Source organism: Gymnoscopelus microlampas (assembly GCF_963454915.1).
Source record: "Gymnoscopelus microlampas genome assembly, chromosome: 5".
Classification (NCBI taxonomy): Eukaryota; Metazoa; Chordata; class Actinopteri; order Myctophiformes; family Myctophidae; genus Gymnoscopelus; species Gymnoscopelus microlampas.
The window spans coordinates 27221685-27240836 of NC_139942.1; the positions used below are offsets into that span (position 1 = coordinate 27221685).

Below are 19152 nucleotides of genomic sequence, written 5' to 3' on the forward strand. Positions count from 1 at the left end.
TTAGAATAATTTCAATAGACTAGCCTAAATAAATTCGTAGGCCTATATGTCTCCAAATCATCCAAATACGTTAGCCAAAAAGACCACCTGACTGACAGCAGTAGAAAATGGAGTATAGGCCTATATATAGGCTACTACAACAAACATAATACAATTTCTGCATTCAGTGCATCCAAAAAGTGCGTCTCGAGTACAAACAAAGCGTTTCTCTTCCTTCAACACACTACTTTGAGTCCATGTTGCGTCTCCTTGTGTCTCCTCAGGTCAACCTTGCGCTGGAAGCCCTTGCCACAGAGGTCACAGCCGAACGGCTTGAAACCGGTGTGTTTGCGGCTGTGTGTGATCAGGTTGGAGCTCTGGCTGAAGGCCTTCCCACAAACCTGGCATTTGTGTGGCTTCTCACCTGTGTTGCAAATCACATGGAAGGAACCTTAACGGTTAATGACACGTCAAAACAATGAACAGTTAAGTCCTCGGTGTTCATTTAACTTGCAGGGTACAGTAGCCTACAAAGGAGATTTGGGTTGAGTTGTAGGCCCTACACGCTGCTGGGAGTAAGATTAACAGGATGTCACTGGCAGTGGTGTAAAGTAAACTACATTTACTCAAGTACTGCAGCCTGCCTACATAAGTATTTTTTGTGGTATTTTTACTTTGGAGTATTTCCAATCTTCTGTAATTTTACTTCTCCTATACATCTCAGAGACAAATATTATACTTTTACTCCATTACAATTATTAGAAAACTTTAGTTACTAAGTTACTTAAATGTTGATTATTATTAAAAATAATAATCAACAATGGTCATTTGAAAATAGCCGATCTACAAGCTCACAAAATCATGCCAATACTTTTGTACTTTTACTCAAGTACATTTTTAATACCGGACTTTTACTTACCACCACTGGTTGTTGGTTGGTTGTTTTTAGTTTATAAGTTTTGAAATGTCACCGTATATGCGGCCATAATCTCTCACCTGTGTGAATAAAAGTGTGTTTCTTCATGTCTGACTTCTGGTGGAACCTCTTGCCACAGTACTGACAGGGGTAAGGCCGCGTGTCTGAGTGGATGAGCAGGTGTGTAGACAGAGTGGATGAGCGCTTGAAGCTTTTACCGCAGATTTTGCAGTTGAAGCTTCTCTCCTGTGTGGGGGTGACAACAGAAAACAGCATTTTTATGTTTACATATTAATCAATGTAGTTTAGTTATTTCAGTCACCTTTGTGCACACATTATTACGCTCGCCCGTTTGGTTAGGCTATATAATTGTTAATAATCAGTGGTGGAAAAAGTACTCAAATGTTTTACTTTAAGTAGCCTAAGTAAGTAAAAATGTAAGTTCAGTATTAAAAATCCTGTAAAAAAAATCTAAATTATACCAAAAGTAAAAGTACTAAAATGTTTGAAAATAGCAGATCTAGGCAATACATGCTCACAACAACGCATTACGTGTGAGCTTGTAGATCAGCTATTTTCAAATAGCCTATGTATATAAAATAGGGCTGAAGTGATTAATGTATGTTTTATAATATAATCATTTATATCTGCAAAGTAACTTCAAATGATTGTAGTGGAGTAAAGATTGTAGTAAAGTAAAGATTCCTCAAATGTGTACTTAAGTAGCCTACAGTAGCACTTGAGTATAGGCTACTTCGTTACCTTGCGCCTCGGTTAATAATGAGTCATATATTTATTATGATAATTGTGCGTGGAGGCCTCGTGTACCTGAGAATGAACTGCCCTGTGCTGCTCCAGGCTCACTGCGTGTCCAAAGGTTTTTCCACAGATCTCGCATTCGAAGGGCCGTGTCCCGCTATGCGAGCGTCTCACGTGAACCTCCAATCCGTGGGGCGTTGAGAATACCTGGGGGGTTCAAAACGGGTGTTAGTCATGCAACTCAAGTGTCATCATCATCATCGCCATCAACCACTGCTACGTTTATCTTTATCTTTTTCTTTCTTTTTTGTCATATAAAAACACTGTTTCCCAAACAGTGGGTCGGGACCCATTTGTGGGTCGCAGACACATTTTTCTGGGGCACAAGTAAATAAATATCCCTTTATTTTTTTGTTTCCTAGTTTTCGTTTTTAATTATTATTATTTCAAAACAAATTCAACGATTTTTCAAAAGCATTTAGATAAAACAAATGTTTGAAAATAGCCAATCTACAAGCTACACTTTGTGAGCTTGTAGATCTGCTATTTTCACAAGTTTCTCATGGGTCTCGAGCTAAAAGGTTTGGGAACCCTAGAGAATACCACAAAGAGAATACCACAAAGACTATAGGCCTACCTTGCAACATTTGATACACTTGTAGGCTCCATTTGGTTGAAGTTTAGAACAGCTGATCTCTGACTTCGTGGCTTCAGAGCTGGTGGTGGGCTTGTTGTTGTGTTTGCGATCCAGATACAGCTCATCTTCGTCCCTCGCGCTGTAGATCTCGTGGCGGGCCGTCGGGGAATAATCCTGGTAGAATCTGGCACCGAGGCCCCGCTGTGCGTAAAGGTGAGAGTCGGTGCCGCTCTCCTCTCCATAGCCGCTCATCGGTGAATCGGGATCCAGTGGATCCAGCACGGCGGCCGGGTGATGATGATGGTGATATGTTCTCTGGACCAGATGTCTGAGCTCAGAGCCTGGGTATGATGTCCACGCGTACGGACGGAATGGAACGCTGCAATGGTGACCTTCTTCTGTCGCCGGAGTGAAACATTTCTCTGAATCTGGAAAAAAAAAAGAAGTTTAATCTGAGTTAACCACTTAAACCCCACATCATGGGTAAACGGTGGCCTAATCACTATAGTGCAGTGGTTTTCAACATGCCAAGGACCCCTAAATTGATATACATGTGGCCGCAGACCCCCATCTGAAAATGTTTTGTGCCAGGGACCCCCAGAAGCAAAGATTTGAGTTTAAAATGTACGCTTAAAAAAATCTACATTCAAAAGATACAGTAGTCTATGCACACATTTTCAAGATTTTTCAAAAATGGCAGATCTACAAGCTCATAGCAACACTCGGTGCCGCGCTATGAGCTTATATCAGCTATTTTTTAATAGCCAAAGCTAAGTGGTTGAAACGATTGTGCCGCTATGTTAACTAATTAAGGGGACCCCCTGGTACCCCGGACCACTGGTTGAGAACCACTGCTATAGTGTATTTTCTGTTTTTGTCGACAAGCTCACAATGCGTCGCAGCGTGATGTCTTGTGAGCTTGTCGATCTGCTATTTTCTGCGAAAGCTTTCCCCACCACAATACAGATGCTGCGGTTTAAGTGGTTAGGCCACTGGTTCTCAATGTGGGGGTCCTTGAGGGGTTCCCGAGGGGTCCCCATCAAAATTAGTTAGGCTAATATAGCATCAAAATCAGTTTATCCTCAATCCTATTATATGCCTATACTTCGTATTTTTCGAAAATAGCCGATCTACAAGCTCACAAGTTAATGCCATTGTTGATCTGCTATTTTGAACGTTTTTGGAAAATCTTGAAATATTTTTGAATCATTTAGGTAGGAACATTATAACAATACAAATCTCTTCTATCTATAGGCCAAAAAGGCCTTAATCAATGTGGGGGTCCTTGACATGAAAATGTTAGAACACTGTTATAGGCTATTCCTTAAGTCTTGACCATTACAGGCCTGTATAGGCTTGGAGCAATTACAGCAAAACAATATATCAAAATAAGGATGGAAAATAATCATTGACAAATGACAACAGACCTGGTGACGAGGAGGGAGACGGAGGACGCCAGAAGTCATCATAGTCCATGGAGCGGTCACACACGCTGCCCTCCAGGCTGAGAGGAGAGCTGGAGGACAGCTCAGCTGTCCGCGGAGAGCCCCTCACATCGTCCCCACGACCACCGCTCTCTGCTTAACGCACAGGACAACGGTCTGAGATGCACGTTTACAATGTGTCACATTACTGTGTGATTTTTAAAATCACACAGAAAAATCCCCAGTGTTTATTTTCTGAAAATATAGGCTCCATTTGTACAGAGTCCAATTAACACGTGATGATTTTGTGTACGGACTACGAAAACAAAATTTGAGTGGTAGAATAATAACAAGAATCATATACTGCTAACGAATTTACGCACCATGCATGTTAAATCACAGACTTTGACATAATATTGTTTTAACAATTACGCACGCCAATGGATCATTGACATGCTGGCTTGTGGTTGACATTTTTGTAAATTTATATTTTTGCCATGGACATACAAATGAACGGACAATAGATACACATAAAGAGCTATAGCCTTAAATGACCTAACAGGTCTGTAACTTTGCACTCTCAGAGTTATGGGGGTTGTTGAAAATAAAACGTTAGAGAACCACTGTCTTAGTGGACTCCTAATGTGCCAGTAAATCAGTGTCATGATTTACATATTCTGAAGAAAACCTGGAGACTGACATTTAAAAAAAAAAAAAAAAAAAACATTTGCCATGGACACGGTCAAGTCTTGCCAGGACACAATGATGATGACCCCTGCAACAATAACGTTAAGAATGAACACTTACCTGCGCATACATGAGCCAGAAGAGCGTCCAGCCTGATACAGTCATCATCCAGGTACCGAGGCTGATGGTAGCTGTGGGCCCGTTTACTCTTCACCAAGAAAGACCTCGGCATAGTTTACCTCCGTGGTCGTCAAGTCACTGTTTGTGATGAAATCCTCTCGCTCCACACACTGGCCTGACTGACTTTATCTCTGGACAGATTTCAACACCATTGGTTGATAGACGATCCAAGCTTTAGGATTTCTGGCAGACGATTACGCATGCGCAACGCAGCCGTATCGTTTAACAGGTGTCGCCGGGCAGGTGGCCAAAAGAGACCACTGGTCCCCTGAAGGGTCTCCGGGGTTATACCCTGTAAAGAGTGGAAACAGATAGTGTTTCAAAAAACGACTTTCTGGAAGTGATATATAGGCTAACTTGTTAAAGGAAGTCTACTGTTTAGGAGATATGCCTATAATAACAGCAGTTATTTAACCGAGATTGGATGTTGCGCATATAGCAGCTGTTAATAGCCTATATCTGAGATTTCAAACATGAATTAGACTAAATTCAATCAGACATTGTTTCTTTAAAACGCCAGTGATAAAAATGCGTAGGAGAAGACATGATAAAAATGATTTCAGGAGTTGGTTGTGAGTCATTATCCAAGCTCTCCTGGATAATGACCTATTTGTTTCAGCAAGGTAAAGTGATCTCTGGTGACAGTATCCAGTTAATGACACGCGAACGGCACGCTGAGCGGCCTGTCTGCACAACAGCCTGCTGATGGGGACCCGAGGTATCCCTTACAACAGTCTTATACCCCCAATAACTTTAGCGCTATTGTTTTACATCCTCAAAGCTCTCCCCTATCCAGCCTCGATAGGGGTTTAAAACCTAAAAAACAGTCCCTCCGAAATCAGAAAGCCTCAAATCTTTGCGGCTATTTGAATGTTCAAGGTTGGGTGAAAGCAAAGCGTTATCGATTTTTCTAGCCCAGCATGAGAAAAAGTTTGTTTGATGCACCTGCACGTATATAACCCGTAGGTTGAGATAACGAAGGCAAAGATGAAACACATGTTCGATACTCACAGCAGCCACTTCTTCAGTATAGGAGAGAAGTCATCATCCTGCAGTCACAATCTACAGCTGCTGAACTTGTAATCTGCTGCTGTCTGTCATTCAGTTTTAGAGAGAGAAGCTGCATAGTCACTCCTGCAAGATAGATGTTGACACCCCCTCCCCTTCCTCTCTGCCCCCCCACCCCAACACACACACACACACACACACACACACACACACACACACACACACACACACACACACACACACACACACACACACACACACACACACACACACACACACACACACACACACACACACACACACACACAGACTAAAATCTGACGTCCAGGAAATTAGTTTGAAGAACCCAAATTATCACATGGACAGCATGAGAAGTGAGACTGTTAATAGCACACGCTACACACTACACTATAGTTACCAGACAGTGATTGGTTGGGGCCTCCTATTTGTCAAAATGTCTTACCCACATAGGCTACTCTAAATACATTTTAAAACGTGAGAATTACTTTTTATAACTCAACCTAAACATTAGGCCCAATAGGCTGTAATAGCCTAATAGGCTTATCTGTCCTATAGGCTAAATAATTTCCTCCATTGCAGAGTATATTATTTGGCAAGGTTCTGAAACTGACAACTGTCTGTTCTGACTGATATTTCTCTTTTAGCATGGTGTAATCAGTTTGCGACTTCCATCATCACAAGAACTTCCATGTGATTTCTAAAATGTTCCTGAAAATAAAATGTAGGATAGCTGATAATGTTTTCTATCCAATATCAATTCATATAATAGGATGTTATCACAGATGGCCATACTTTTCCTTGGTAATGAATGGCTCAGCAATTTGTTGTGAGGCAATTGTTGCCTTACAAGAAATGTAAGGGATGTTGCACCATCTATTATTATTATTAGTTGTAGTAGTAGGAGTATTTCATTATATCAAAAGGAATAGGCCAATGGCAGTAGTGTGCAGCCTGTCACAGCAGCTGAAGGCCTGACATGAAGGCTCATTCTATATAGGCCTTGTCAATAGGGCCATCTCTGCCGTTCTGAATGCAGTCCACCAATTTGTTTGTTTGTTTGTTTGTTTGTTTGTTTGTTGCATCTCCTGGAGCTTTGATATGGTATTGCCTCAGGTAACAACAATAATCATTATAGGCCTATATGTGTCACTCTGTGCCACAATGATTCTGTTGCCTACAGTGACAGTCTGTGATCATCAAATCACAACACAAAGCTGTGAAATTTCATATAGATCTCTACAGTGTACAATATCTATTTGTTTCAATTTGGTGTTTAATGGTTGAGGTCAAGAAGGTCAATTATATCAGTTTCAGTTTCACTTCCCTTCATTGATGACTATTCATATGGATCCATTGAAGAAGAGTAGCATAGCGTATTTCATGATCAACAGCTACTCTGTATCAATCTGCCCATTCAAAAATCTCCCACCAGATTGACTTTATTGAACTTAAAATTCTCACAATTCTTAAGGCCAGTCCACACCAATGCAACTCTTTGCAACTGCCATTTGGGATAATGGTTGCAAGACAAGACTTGCAATGCAAGTAGTTGCAAGGAGTTGCAAGGAGTTGCATGTTGCAAGGAGTTGCGTCGCAAATCATTGGTGTGGACTGGCCTTTAGATTTCTATACCTATTTGCAGAAAACGGGTTGGGTCAATTTGCCAATTTAGAGTCAATACCTGGGTCCATACTCAGAGACGGTTTGCTCTCAGCTTTGATTGGTTGTTATTGTTGAATATCACAATTGATGCACTCTGTATGACTGTGAGATTACATGTTTGTCAAATGGACAGATAGATATGGCAACGTAGCCTACAGTATAAAATAGAGAAAAGGAAGCAAAGTTGAAGGAACTTCAACCCTAACCTCACACACACACACACACACACACACACACACACACACACACACACACACACACACACACACACACACACACACACACACACACACACACACACACACACACACACACACACACACACACACACACACACACACACACACACAAACCAATACTCAGGCTGTATTTATAACTCCTCATTCTCATAGTGAGAATGTGATTTAAAATAGAAATGAACACCTCTAAGTTATAGACCTAGCTGTCAGGTTATTTTCTGATGCTCAGACGATAACACTGATGCGGACAGAGCGACTCCTCAACCCTATGACCAAGTATAACCAATGCATGAGCTTTATTACCACATACATGTGAAAGTGCAATCCTCAACCTTAAAAATATAAGAGCTGTAGCTACCATGTGTCTGATTCTACTTTTTGTTAATTAGTGATGGTATCATTCTTGTTCTACATCCGGTAGGATGATTGTATAGGGTGATATATGTTTGTATACTTTTTGAATAATTGTTGGTGACTTTTTGTGATGTAACTCTTCCTATGGATGTGCTGTATCAATACTTCTAAATACCCTGTATCTGTAACTTAAACTGCTGTGGTGTCTCTGGCACCTGAATTTCTCTTGCCGGATCAATAAAGAAAGAAATGTCTCTATCAATTTCATTGATTCAGCTAAATGGTCTTCACAAGAACAGAAGAACAAAACAAGCAAAACACAGACACTCTCATGCAAGAGTGTGTTGACACCCCCTCCCCTTCCTCTCTGCCCTCCCAACGCACGCACGCACGCACGCACGCACGCACGCACGCACGCACGCACGCACGCACGCACGCACACTATCTCTTTCTCTCTCTTCCACTCTCTTTCAATCTCTCTTTATCCATCCATCTCTCTCTCTCTCTCTCTCTCTTTCTTTCTCTCTCGCTCTCCATACCTCCATACCAACCAGCCAGCCAAATCTGACTGACTGCTCAGAGGGACCAACTGCAGCCACCAGATAGGAACGGAGTGTGAACACAATGCATGATTTACTGGACAGCGACCCCCCCACCCCCACCCCCAACTGACCACAAGACACTTTGTCATACAGGGGGTTCATAACATCTTGTCCCCACCAACCTCGTTGTCATCTAAAATCATGACATCTCTACTCAGTAAATCAGAGATTATGGCAAGAAAATAGGCTGGATCTTTAAAACTGTTTTTGCTGTGGTCTGGTTGTTCATTCTGAACTTGTCTTTGATCTGATATGATTTTTCTTCTTAAATCAGATTTGTGTGTGCTTTCTGAATTGACTTCAGTATATGTAAAGAAAAACAGAATTCAGGGGGAACCCAATAGCTGAGTGGTTTGGGCACCTATATGGGCTCTAATGTCTGACAGTAAGTCCCCGGTTTGATTCCTGGCCGGCCGGACCATTAGCTGCATGTCAGTCCCTTACTATTTACTATCTATCTATCTATCTATCTATCTATACCTAATTATGATAATTTCCTATTTGGTTGGGTTCTTTGGGTATTTGGTTTTCTGTGAAATTTAAAGGAAACTTACATCAGTTCCGCTATTTTGAGAATAGCCAAAATGTCAGCTTTGTGTGATTTCTAAGAAACTACCACAAAAGTGTTAAAACCCAAATTACCATTAGTTACACTCAACAGATCTCTGAGCATGTGCCATAAACAGTCCACAAATCATTCTGACAGAATCCACCATCCATCACTGTGATCAACAAGTGCCCTTGTTAGCCAACCGGCCCATTTCTGGTTGTAAATTCAACCCAAATACTAGGGACCCCATCGCAGGCAGTGGCCTGCGGACATGCAGGGACCTACTCACCGCTTCCTGGTCATTGTGTCTTTTGGTATTTGTCGGGGGTTGAGTTGGTCATTTGAAAGGTTAGAGTTCAACAACTGTATTCAGGTCCTAAACTTTCCTGTCATTGGTTGATATAGATGTTGTGGTCAGAGAGAGAGCATGCAGATGACTAATTATCTACACATAAGGCTACTAATTAAATAATTCCTGTGTTAGGTGTTCATATTGTAGGCTAACAGGAACTTTTCCTTTGGTCTTACTGTCATCTAGTAACACGTTCACTTGCTCATTGTGATGCCATACAGCCATGGCTAATGTTCAGAATATATTGTTGCTTTTATATGTTGTGAATGTGCTGTCATTTTTCATCTTAAAGCCACTGGGCCTTTCTCCATACTGTACATCTCTAGTGCAAGTTTCCCTTTTCTGATGTGCTGAAATCTGTGGTCTGAATCTCATTTCGTATTTACTCTGAAAACTTCCGTCTGCCTATATGAGTTCATATATGTCTTAACTGCACAGCTGTAGGAGTGAGATACACTCTTGGCTTTCACAAGGAAATTACGTCTAAGCAGCATGTCTGCTGTCTTCCATGTATTTTTGTCTGGTGTCAAAGCCAACACATTTTGGTTTAAGTTAAACTGATTTGGTACTGCTGTTGATCTCTACTGCAGTCAGAGTAGCAGAGATCTTTCACAGTAATCTGAAACCCCATCTCTTTAAAAAGTACCTCTCACCCGTCGTTCTGGATCTCTTGGTTCTTGTTTCATGGTCTTATAATGTGTCTCTGAATGTGTGATATTTAGGCCTAAATTTGCTCTGTTTCTCCAATTCGGTTGTTGCCTTCTGACGATATACTGTATGTATACAGTACTGCATTGGCATACGTTAGGAAATAACATGCATCCAATGCATCCAAAAGTGCAAATATACTTGGCAAATGAAAGAATATGCTACATATATTAAAAAAAGTAGCACAAGAGAAATAGAATAAGTGTGTGACCTGCAGACCACTACTGCACAGGGTCAACTTAGGACCGGGACCGGAACGGTAGCTTTACTTTATTGTGAAATCAGAAGCATAGCATCAAGTTGGTCACTTGAGTGACTTGAACTTTCCTATCTAAAGCTTAGACCATCTGCACTGAGAATGACAGGGGAGAATCTTATCTGTCTCACATGGCCAGGAAAGCAGAAGACTCTGGTTCCTTTTTATAGTATTTACTGATAAGCTGATCAACCTTCATTTTGACAGTTAACTTTTTGTAAAGCAATCTTTCACCACATTTCTTTTCTTCCCGTAGACAGTTTTGTCTACAAATTCCCTGAACTTAAACTGAAGTATGCACATTTTATTATGTATGTTTACAAATATCAGCTTTATTTCCGAGAGGACTGTGTAGGGAGAGAAAAGCAAGGTCAAAAGGAGTGGCATTGAGTGAGTTTTACAGCCAAAATTGAACAGGGGATGTTGTAGTCACATCGTCGATACACCAGATACACACCAATTGAGCCACCGCTACCGGGGCCCCCCAGATGGGATTATTTTACCGTTACAATGTACCACTGTAATTACAAAAAAGCTAAATATAATCCCAGCTAGGTTTTTACATATGCCAAGGCAGTTCCTCGTTCAAGAGTACCGTATGTTAGTAAATTAATTAAACGTTTTGACACATACTATTTTCTCTTCGCCTTTGTGAATAAATAATGAAATGGGTATCTTTATTTTGTTATTACTGGATATTCAGTAACATTTAATTGATTTAGATATTTAACCAATATTTTCATTAACTCTTATCATAGTCAACAATATAGATTGAGAACTGTGAAAGATATATAAAAACTCATGGATAACTGAAAAACTGATGTAACATGACAATGTACTTAAATAGATGGGCACCACTCACACTCACAGTGGTAGATTATAGATACAACATTGGAAAAGCATGAGATTATGTTCTACTGTGGCTAATAAGACCAAATGATTACTATTTTGTTGGTATATTTCTCATTATATCAACAGCAACACATAACAACCGTATGTAATCAGTGCATTCTGATACTTCTTAATATGCTTTTATTCCCATCCTCCTTCATGACCTTTGTGGTCTATGGTGAACTCTGTGAATGACCAAATCTATTGTATTAATCACAGCAGAGGATGTTTCATATAGGGCGGCTCAGTGCTGTCTATAGACAGCATCTGCCTAGTTTGGGAAAAAGTGAATATGAGGCATTAAGGAGGCTTACTAATCATTGTCAAATGCCTTGCTGTGATAATAATAATGACCAATTTGCTGGTTAGGTATGGTCAAAAGATACAATGACAACAGATTTTCTGAAGGTTTAAGAACAGTTCATGACTACCATTCTTGTATCCTATACTGCTAAAAACTATGATGTAATAGTGAGAGGAGGGCTCACCCACCATTATTAAATATACTACTATAAATATTCATTAAAAGGAAGTTATTTCCATATCTAGCTTATTGTCACAGAAGACTTTGAAGCAAGATTATTAAAGATTAAATTACCCATCTTTTCAAGTCTTAGGCCTATTATCCTCAAGTGTTATATACTATACATGTAGCTGTCTATATTTCAGAATAAAAATGTTATTGAATGTAATCATTCAATATCTAAATTATTTACTAGCCAGAAATTGTTCGCAGAGTGAAGATGCCTTGAAATTATACATTAAATAAATAGATACCACCGTGTTTTAATCTGGCCCTTTTAAGATTGAGTTGAGTGTCACATTTTGAACATAACTCTTCAAATAACTTATATTATTTTTGAACTTTCAGGGTATAATCTGACGTCTACTGAACAAATATCTTATGCAAGTTAAGTCATGCATAAAGTGAGATCCAAACCTGGTGATAGTATGTGTGGGACTTCTGGGGAAACATTCAATCTAGCCTTATTATGACTGATGATGATGATGGTGTGCTAAAGAAATTATAGAGTAGGCATGACAAAATATCTGATTCATGCTCTGAAAAGATTCACCAAGTTCCTGACTTCTCCACCCAATGTTAAGATATTTCTTCATTAGCCATTTCACCCCAACCCTCAGCAGTCTTTTGAATTGTGAAATTTCACAACCCAGATGAATGATAAGTATCTTGCCTGTTAGAAAGAGATTAATCTCTCAAAACAGATTTTCACTAAATGAATGAATTAATGAATAACTAAGTAACTATTAAACCAACTAAATACTTTTTTGTTTTTTAAATAGATAGATAGAGATAGAGATAGAGAATCTCTTGGCGTGATTTCACATACCTTTTCAGAGCTTATGAACCCATTCGTTTTACCTTTAAGAAGAATGCAAAGTTCGAGCTGCCTCCACAAAAACAACAACAATAACAATTATAGTAATAACTAGATAAGTGCACTCATCTGAGCACAGGTCTCCGCCAGGCCCTGGGTGGGTCTTCCCACCCAGGGCCCGCAAACGTTGCAGGCAGTCATAGCTAATCGGAATGGAATATGAAAAATCGGATCACCTGTTAATGTGCACCGATTTGTGTGAGTTTTGGACAACATTTTTTGGAGTGTTAGCAAAATGTGTGTTTGAAGAAAAAGCTAAATGGCGGAAAATGTGATCTGGCACAAATGGCCGTGGCATATATGGGGTCACGATCCAAGGAACCGCTACGCCAGCAGTCCAGGCCTTTTAGAGTGGTTTTGAAGGACAGTAAGGATTCACATGTTTTTAACTGTTGGTAGGGCATTCCACATTTTTGTGGCATAGCAGTTGAACGAATTTAATCCCTTGTTAGAGCCAAATCTGGGTTGAACGTGATTTGTGGAGCTCCCTCTGGTGTTGTGATTGTGGACGTCATTGACGTTTTTGAAGTAGTTTGACAGGTACATGGGTGTCTTTGTGGGGTAGTGTATCTTGTAGACCAGGCTCATTGCAAGTTGCTGTACTCTGTCCTCTACCCTGAGCCCTCCCACCCTAGCAAAGTGAGCAAGGGTTAAATGAGTTGCAAATGTAAGGCCAAGCAGTAGCCTGACCAGTTTGTTTTGAGATGTCTGAAGCCTTGTTTTTAAGGCCTTTGTGGTGCTATGGTACCATGAGGTGCATGCGTAGTCAAAGTGACATTGGATGAGTGCTCCTGCTAGAGTCCTCCTCAATGTATTCTTACTGACCAGAGAGGAGATCCTGTACAAAAATCTTGTTCTTTGGTTGACCTTTTTGATTACTTTTGTTGCCATTTTTTTCAACTGGAAAGGTTGCCTCTAATATGCAACCCAGGTAGGTAATTTCCTCTTTTCTTGTGATCACATGTCACTCACTTTCACTGTGAAGCCGTCGGCCTTGCAGAGGTTTATTTTGGACCCAAGGAGAATTGATTCAGCCATCCGGCCTGGCAGAGACAATAATAATCCTACTAGAAATGGTCTGTCCGTGTCGTGTGTCTGAAGTTCACGTATCTCGAGAACCGTCCGACCGACCAACTTCAAATTTCAGGGAGTGTCACGCCCGGCGTCGAGTCAGTCGGATAGGCGGTTGTCCAGAACCCCCAATCCGACCGATACGGCCATAGGCATATGGAGATCTAGTTGTCCAGAAGAGCTGCTGACCACTATGCTCATGCAGTGTATGGGTGTGCCCATATATGGGACCGAATGACAGTAAATAGGTACGTATTATGCAGTTTGTTGCATGCAGTTTGTTGCATGTTATTTCCAACTCCAAGTTTACTGGTATAAAAGAGTTGGCAAAGTGATGTTTTGGTGCAAGCTAACCACAAGGTGCAGTTATGTTTTATATAATAAAAATATAACTTTTATAATTATAAAAATATCAAATATACATAAAGTGTGTAAATTATGACAGAGCATACCTCAGTCTCTTGTGTAAATAAAACACATAGCAAATAACTAACACACACACACACACACACACACACACACACACACACACACACACACACACACACACACACACACACACACACACACACACACACACACACACACACACACACACACACACACACACACACACTATATAGTATATTAGACTAATAATACTAATGAATTCTTTTAGTAATACACTGCTGCCCCCTATTGATTTTTGAAGCTTCAGGTCAGCCTGTGCAGTAGAGGGCGCTAAAGATACAGGAAATTGTCTTTTAACAGCTGACGCAATCGCTCAAATATCGCTTGGTCACGTCAGCGGTTTCCGCATTGAAATCCTGTCGACGCAGGAGGACCCGATATACCTTAGAAAATGGTAAGTAAATAAGATCAATATACTTTTAAAACAAGTCAAGTTGGTGTGTAAAACAAGTACTTCAAATGCACATACATATTGATAGTGGTTTGCTGGTCAGATGGTGTCGGATCCTGGCTGCATTACTTTTTGCCGGTTCTGCGAAAACTTCCAGCGTGGCGCAAATGGCCGTCATGTCTGTCTGTTCAGAGATAAATTATGATTATATGATCTTTTAATATAAACACTACAACAAGTTTACATGACACTGCTGATGCTGACCACTATGACTGTAAACTGGAGATTGAGCAAGTGTCTTAGGTTTGATATCGGATGTTATTTCTGTTTTGGCTAGTTTTTGACCAGTTAAGACGTAGCTATTTTCAAATGCATAACGAAAATGGCCAATCTACAAGCTCACAACGCTGGCTTGTAGATCTACTATTTTCGAAAAATAGTATAGTGTTTGTTATAAAGTACCAGGTACCCTGTCTCTCGTGCTGGAAAATGCATTCTCATTTCGGGATGCCATTTCGGGATGCCAATTTGATCGAATCACACGAGATGCATGATAAAACAAGTTAAATTGGAAGTTATGACAAATAAGTGAGCAGACAAAATTGGAACTGGAACATTATATGGTTACTCTTTTGTGATTGCCTGAAATTGGCAACCCACCTGAAATGTATTTTCTCATAACTAAAGAGCAGGAGAGTTGCTGAACAAACACACTATTAGCTTGAGGAACCGAATAGAACATGGCGCCACTTATCCATTGAACTCAATGGACACGGCTGCCTTGTTCTTTTCTGTCACCCTATTACTGTGAATGGTGTCCTCAAGCTCGATGGCAGTGAATGATCACTGTCAATCAGAATATAGTGCTTTAACATTTTGTTTTAACCTACAAACATAACTTGCCCTACCTTTTTAAAGACTGTAGTAGACAGATTTTTAACGTGATATGCTTGTGTGTCTGCAGGGGTTTGTTAAAGTGGTGAAGAGCAAGCAATATTTCAAGAGGTACCAGGTGAAGTTCAGGAGGAGGAGAGGTAAATTAATGACCCAATTCATGTTTTAGAAACTGCATACACATTGTGGAACTTTTTTTTTTAAAGTTATTGTCTTAATTGTTAAGACGGTACTGAAATAACTTAATGTTACCATTTTGACAGAGGGGAAGACGGACTACTTCGCCCGGAAGCGCCTGGTCATTCAGGAGAAGAACAAGTACAACACACCCAAGTACCGCATCATAGTTAGATTCTCCAACAGAGATATCTGCTGCCAGGTCAGTGACTGCTGTGGTTGAAACACCAAACCAGTGGCCTAAGTAATTCATGTCTTAGTTGGTACTGAACGTCATTGTATGCTCAGCTAATAGGCAGTTTTGCCAACGGTTGTGACTTCCTGTGAAAGTTTCCTATGTATAGGATAACAGGCCTAGCAGCCTGAGCTGATTTGTTTGCAAAATAACGTGTTTTGGTGTAAAGTGTTCACAGTGCCTGTGTCTATTTCAGGTTGCCTATGCCAAGATTGAGGGAGACCACATAGTGTCTGCGGCGTACTCTCACGAACTGCCCAAATACGGGATTCCTGTAGGCCTAACAAACTACGCTGCAGCATACTGTACTGGCTTGCTGCTGGCTCGGAGGGTAAGAGATGACACGCATATACGCACAAGCACACCACACAAGTGACATTTGCTGATGTGAGCAGTTTGGTGCCTTGGATCAGCCACCCCATGCCCAGTAAGGCTACTGGTTTTGCGCTGATGGAGCACAGCAGATGTTTCTTTCGGATAGTTTTGAATGTTAAGCAGAATTTTCAAACCAGTGATTTGGGCTGCCAAAAGGAGGCTGTGAGGTGTTATGCCAATTATGTGATTTTAATACAATAGGTACACAAGATTAACTCCTTTTTTGAATTCTCCCTTCAGTAAGTAAAGTCACCTGAGGTTCTGTAACCAGTTTCTTTTCCTGGGATCCTTACCTTTTGTTCTTTATTTCTCCTCATCAGCTGCTCAATAAGTTTGGCCTAGATCAGGTGTACGAGGGCCAGGTGGAGGTGACGGGTGATGAATTCAATGTGGAGAGCATTGATGGACAGCCGGGTGCCTTTACCTGCTTCCTGGATGCAGGCCTAGCCAGAACCAGTACAGGCAACAAGGTGTTTGGAGCACTGAAGGGAGCTGTTGATGGGGGGCTTGCTATCCCTCACAGGTCGGTGAAAAGAAAAGTTTAAAGAATCATATTGGTGGTCTGGGCCATTGACTTTGACTAATTTTGTTTACTTGACATTACTGCCCACCATTTCCCAAAACATACCTTAAATTATTTGTTTCCAAGTAAGCCACTGATATGGTAACAAATTCTACTTGCACAGACTTCAAAATTTCCTTAGTTGGGTCTTAAAAATTTGTTTTTTGATGCATGGAATTCCTAAGTATTCAGACAGACGCACACACTAATACTAATAGTAGCCTATAATTATACTAAAAAATGCTTTTACTAATACACTTTTCCACTGGTCTCATTTAATTCTAATCAGAAAATGCCTTGAACTGAACATGGTGAAACATTGTAATCACCCCATTATTAATGACAATACTGTGGTGCTGGTTCTATACTTCTTGATGATGATACGAAGCACACTGAGCAAAATGTAGTTGGTCCTTCATTTGCATTGGCTGATGTTTACTGTCCTTTCAAGACGGGGCTGAGAGAAGCTGCATGAACCAAAGCATGGCAGGAGAATAGTTTCAGTCGTTAGAAATGATCGCTAAACATACAGTATAAACAAATATTAACTCCGGTCGTCTTTTATTTCAGCCTCAAGCGTTTCCCTGGTTATGATGCAGAGAGCAAAGAGTTCAATGCAGACCTGCATCGCAAACACATCATGGGCATGAACATCTCTGACTACATGTCGTACCTGATGGAGGAGGACGAGGAGGCCTACAAGAAGCAGTTTTCACGTTTCATCAAAAACGGCGTCACACCAGACACTGTAAGACACCTTTCACCTGTGAAAATGGACATCTGTGGCATGGTTTTTCAAATGTAGCCCACATAACCCAGTGTTGAGTCGTCAGTTTGTCACTCACAACAGTGTATGTGTTGTCGGTTAATCTGCTTCTTAATGATTATACTAAGCATGCTGAGCAAAATGTAGTTGGTCCTTCATTTGCATTGGTTGATGTTTACTGTCCTTTCAAGACGGGGCTGAGAGAAGCATGATGCTGTGGGGATCCAGTGCTGCATGATATCTTTGCACCGTATTTAATAACTGTGTTCATTTGATCTTTTTCAGGTAGAAGAGATGTACAAAAAAGCACACTCTCAAATCAGAGAGAATCCTGTACACGAAAAGAAACCCCAAAAAGACGTCAAAAAGAAGAGGTGGGTTTCTGAGCTCCATAGACTTGGTTAAAACAGAATCAAACATGTCTTGGAAGGTGTTTGTACATAGAAACTATAGCATGGTTTGATTTCTTGGGGAATATGGTTTTACATTCTTTGCTCTCTATCTCATCTATATATATAAAAACTGTTAGGATTTAGAAGGCATTTGTAGAATCGGGTCTTGATGGGTTAAATACTGACTGGACCAGATTCCTGCATTAAATATTAATACAGAGGAGAAATAACACAGTTCCTCCTAAAGTGCATGTTAAAAGAAGTGAATAATGGGGACTGGGAGGGCATCAAAATGCAGAATGAATTGGCATCTCCTTCCTCTGCTCTACTGAATGTTAATGGACTCATTGTTTTTCCTCTTCCCGTGGCAGGTGGAACCGTGCCAAGTTATCCTTGGCACAGAGGAAAGACCGCGTTGCCCAGAAAAAGGCCAGCTTCTTACGAGCGCAAGAACAAGAGGAAGGGGACGGATAGTGATGCTGCTCCAAAACCACAGACACGCACACATCAGACAAATAAATTTATCTCAAATGCAAATATTTTGTCTCCTAATTCATGATTGAATTTCTCTGTGAAGCATTCTGTATAATGTACTTAAGTTTGGAATTTGATAGTAAAAGGTAGGGTAAGTGATATTTTTTGGTTAAAACAAAAAGTATTTTGTTTAAAGGTTAAAGCACTATATTCTGATAGTAATCATTGCTATAGAGTGTTTGTTCAGTAACAGGAGTCTCCCCGTCTCTCCAGCTCTTTAATAAACAGAAAATACATTTTCCGGTAGGTGTCAAAATCTCAGCCAATCAGGAGAAAGTACCCATTTTTAAGCTTCATTTTTAGTGTTCCAGTTCCAATTTTGCCTGCTCATTTCTTAGTGTCATCACTTCCATTTTCACTCGTTTAATCTATATCCTGATTGGATAAAATTGGAAATGGAACTGAAACAAAAATGCATTTTCTGTTTTATAAAGAGCTGGAGAGACAAGTAGACTCCTAATACTGAACAAACACTCTATAGCAATGAGTACTATCAGAATATAGAGCTATTTAACACTTATTTTAACCAAAGAAAATCACTTACCCTACCAAGTGCCAATCTTTAATCCTTTATTTTTACTTTTACAGATGAGTCAGGAGTGATGAGTCTAAAGAAAATATTATTTGGCCCACATTAAGCTTTTAAGCAAATCTCTAACATATTAAGGACAATTTAGTTA

General features: G+C 40.3%; 2 protein-coding genes across 2 annotated transcripts; one reads left to right on the top strand and one right to left on the bottom strand.

Annotated features, from left to right (window-relative positions):
* Positions 1–61: 61 nt before the first annotated feature.
* On the bottom strand, positions 62–4634 carry gfi1aa (growth factor independent 1A transcription repressor a; the record flags this gene model as incomplete). Its single annotated transcript, XM_084057636.1, has 6 exons — positions 62–403; positions 976–1141; positions 1724–1861; positions 2292–2719; positions 3719–3868; positions 4523–4634. 6 exons carry the CDS (start codon positions 4632–4634, stop codon positions 216–218), a joined length of 1182 nt encoding a protein of 393 aa, XP_083913762.1. The 3' UTR covers positions 62–215.
* A 9791-nt stretch (positions 4635–14425) lies between these two features.
* rpl5a (ribosomal protein L5a) lies at positions 14426–18475 on the top strand. Its single transcript, XM_084057893.1, has 8 exons — positions 14426–14540; positions 15502–15571; positions 15695–15810; positions 16040–16174; positions 16539–16741; positions 17351–17528; positions 17832–17920; positions 18310–18475. The coding sequence occupies exons 1-8, from the start codon at positions 14538–14540 to the stop codon at positions 18410–18412; spliced, it is 897 nt and encodes a 298-aa protein (XP_083914019.1). The 5' UTR covers positions 14426–14537; the 3' UTR covers positions 18413–18475.
* Positions 18476–19152: the final 677 nt, after the last annotated feature.

Bases quoted from the DNA above. Each gene is read 5' to 3' on its own strand.
- rpl5a (XM_084057893.1), top strand. The intron at 15,572-15,694 runs GTAAATTAATGA...CCATTTTGACAG, and splicing joins GAAGTTCAGGAGGAGGAGAG to AGGGGAAGACGGACTACTTC. The intron at 17,921-18,309 runs GTGGGTTTCTGA...TTCCCGTGGCAG, and splicing joins AAAGACGTCAAAAAGAAGAG to GTGGAACCGTGCCAAGTTAT.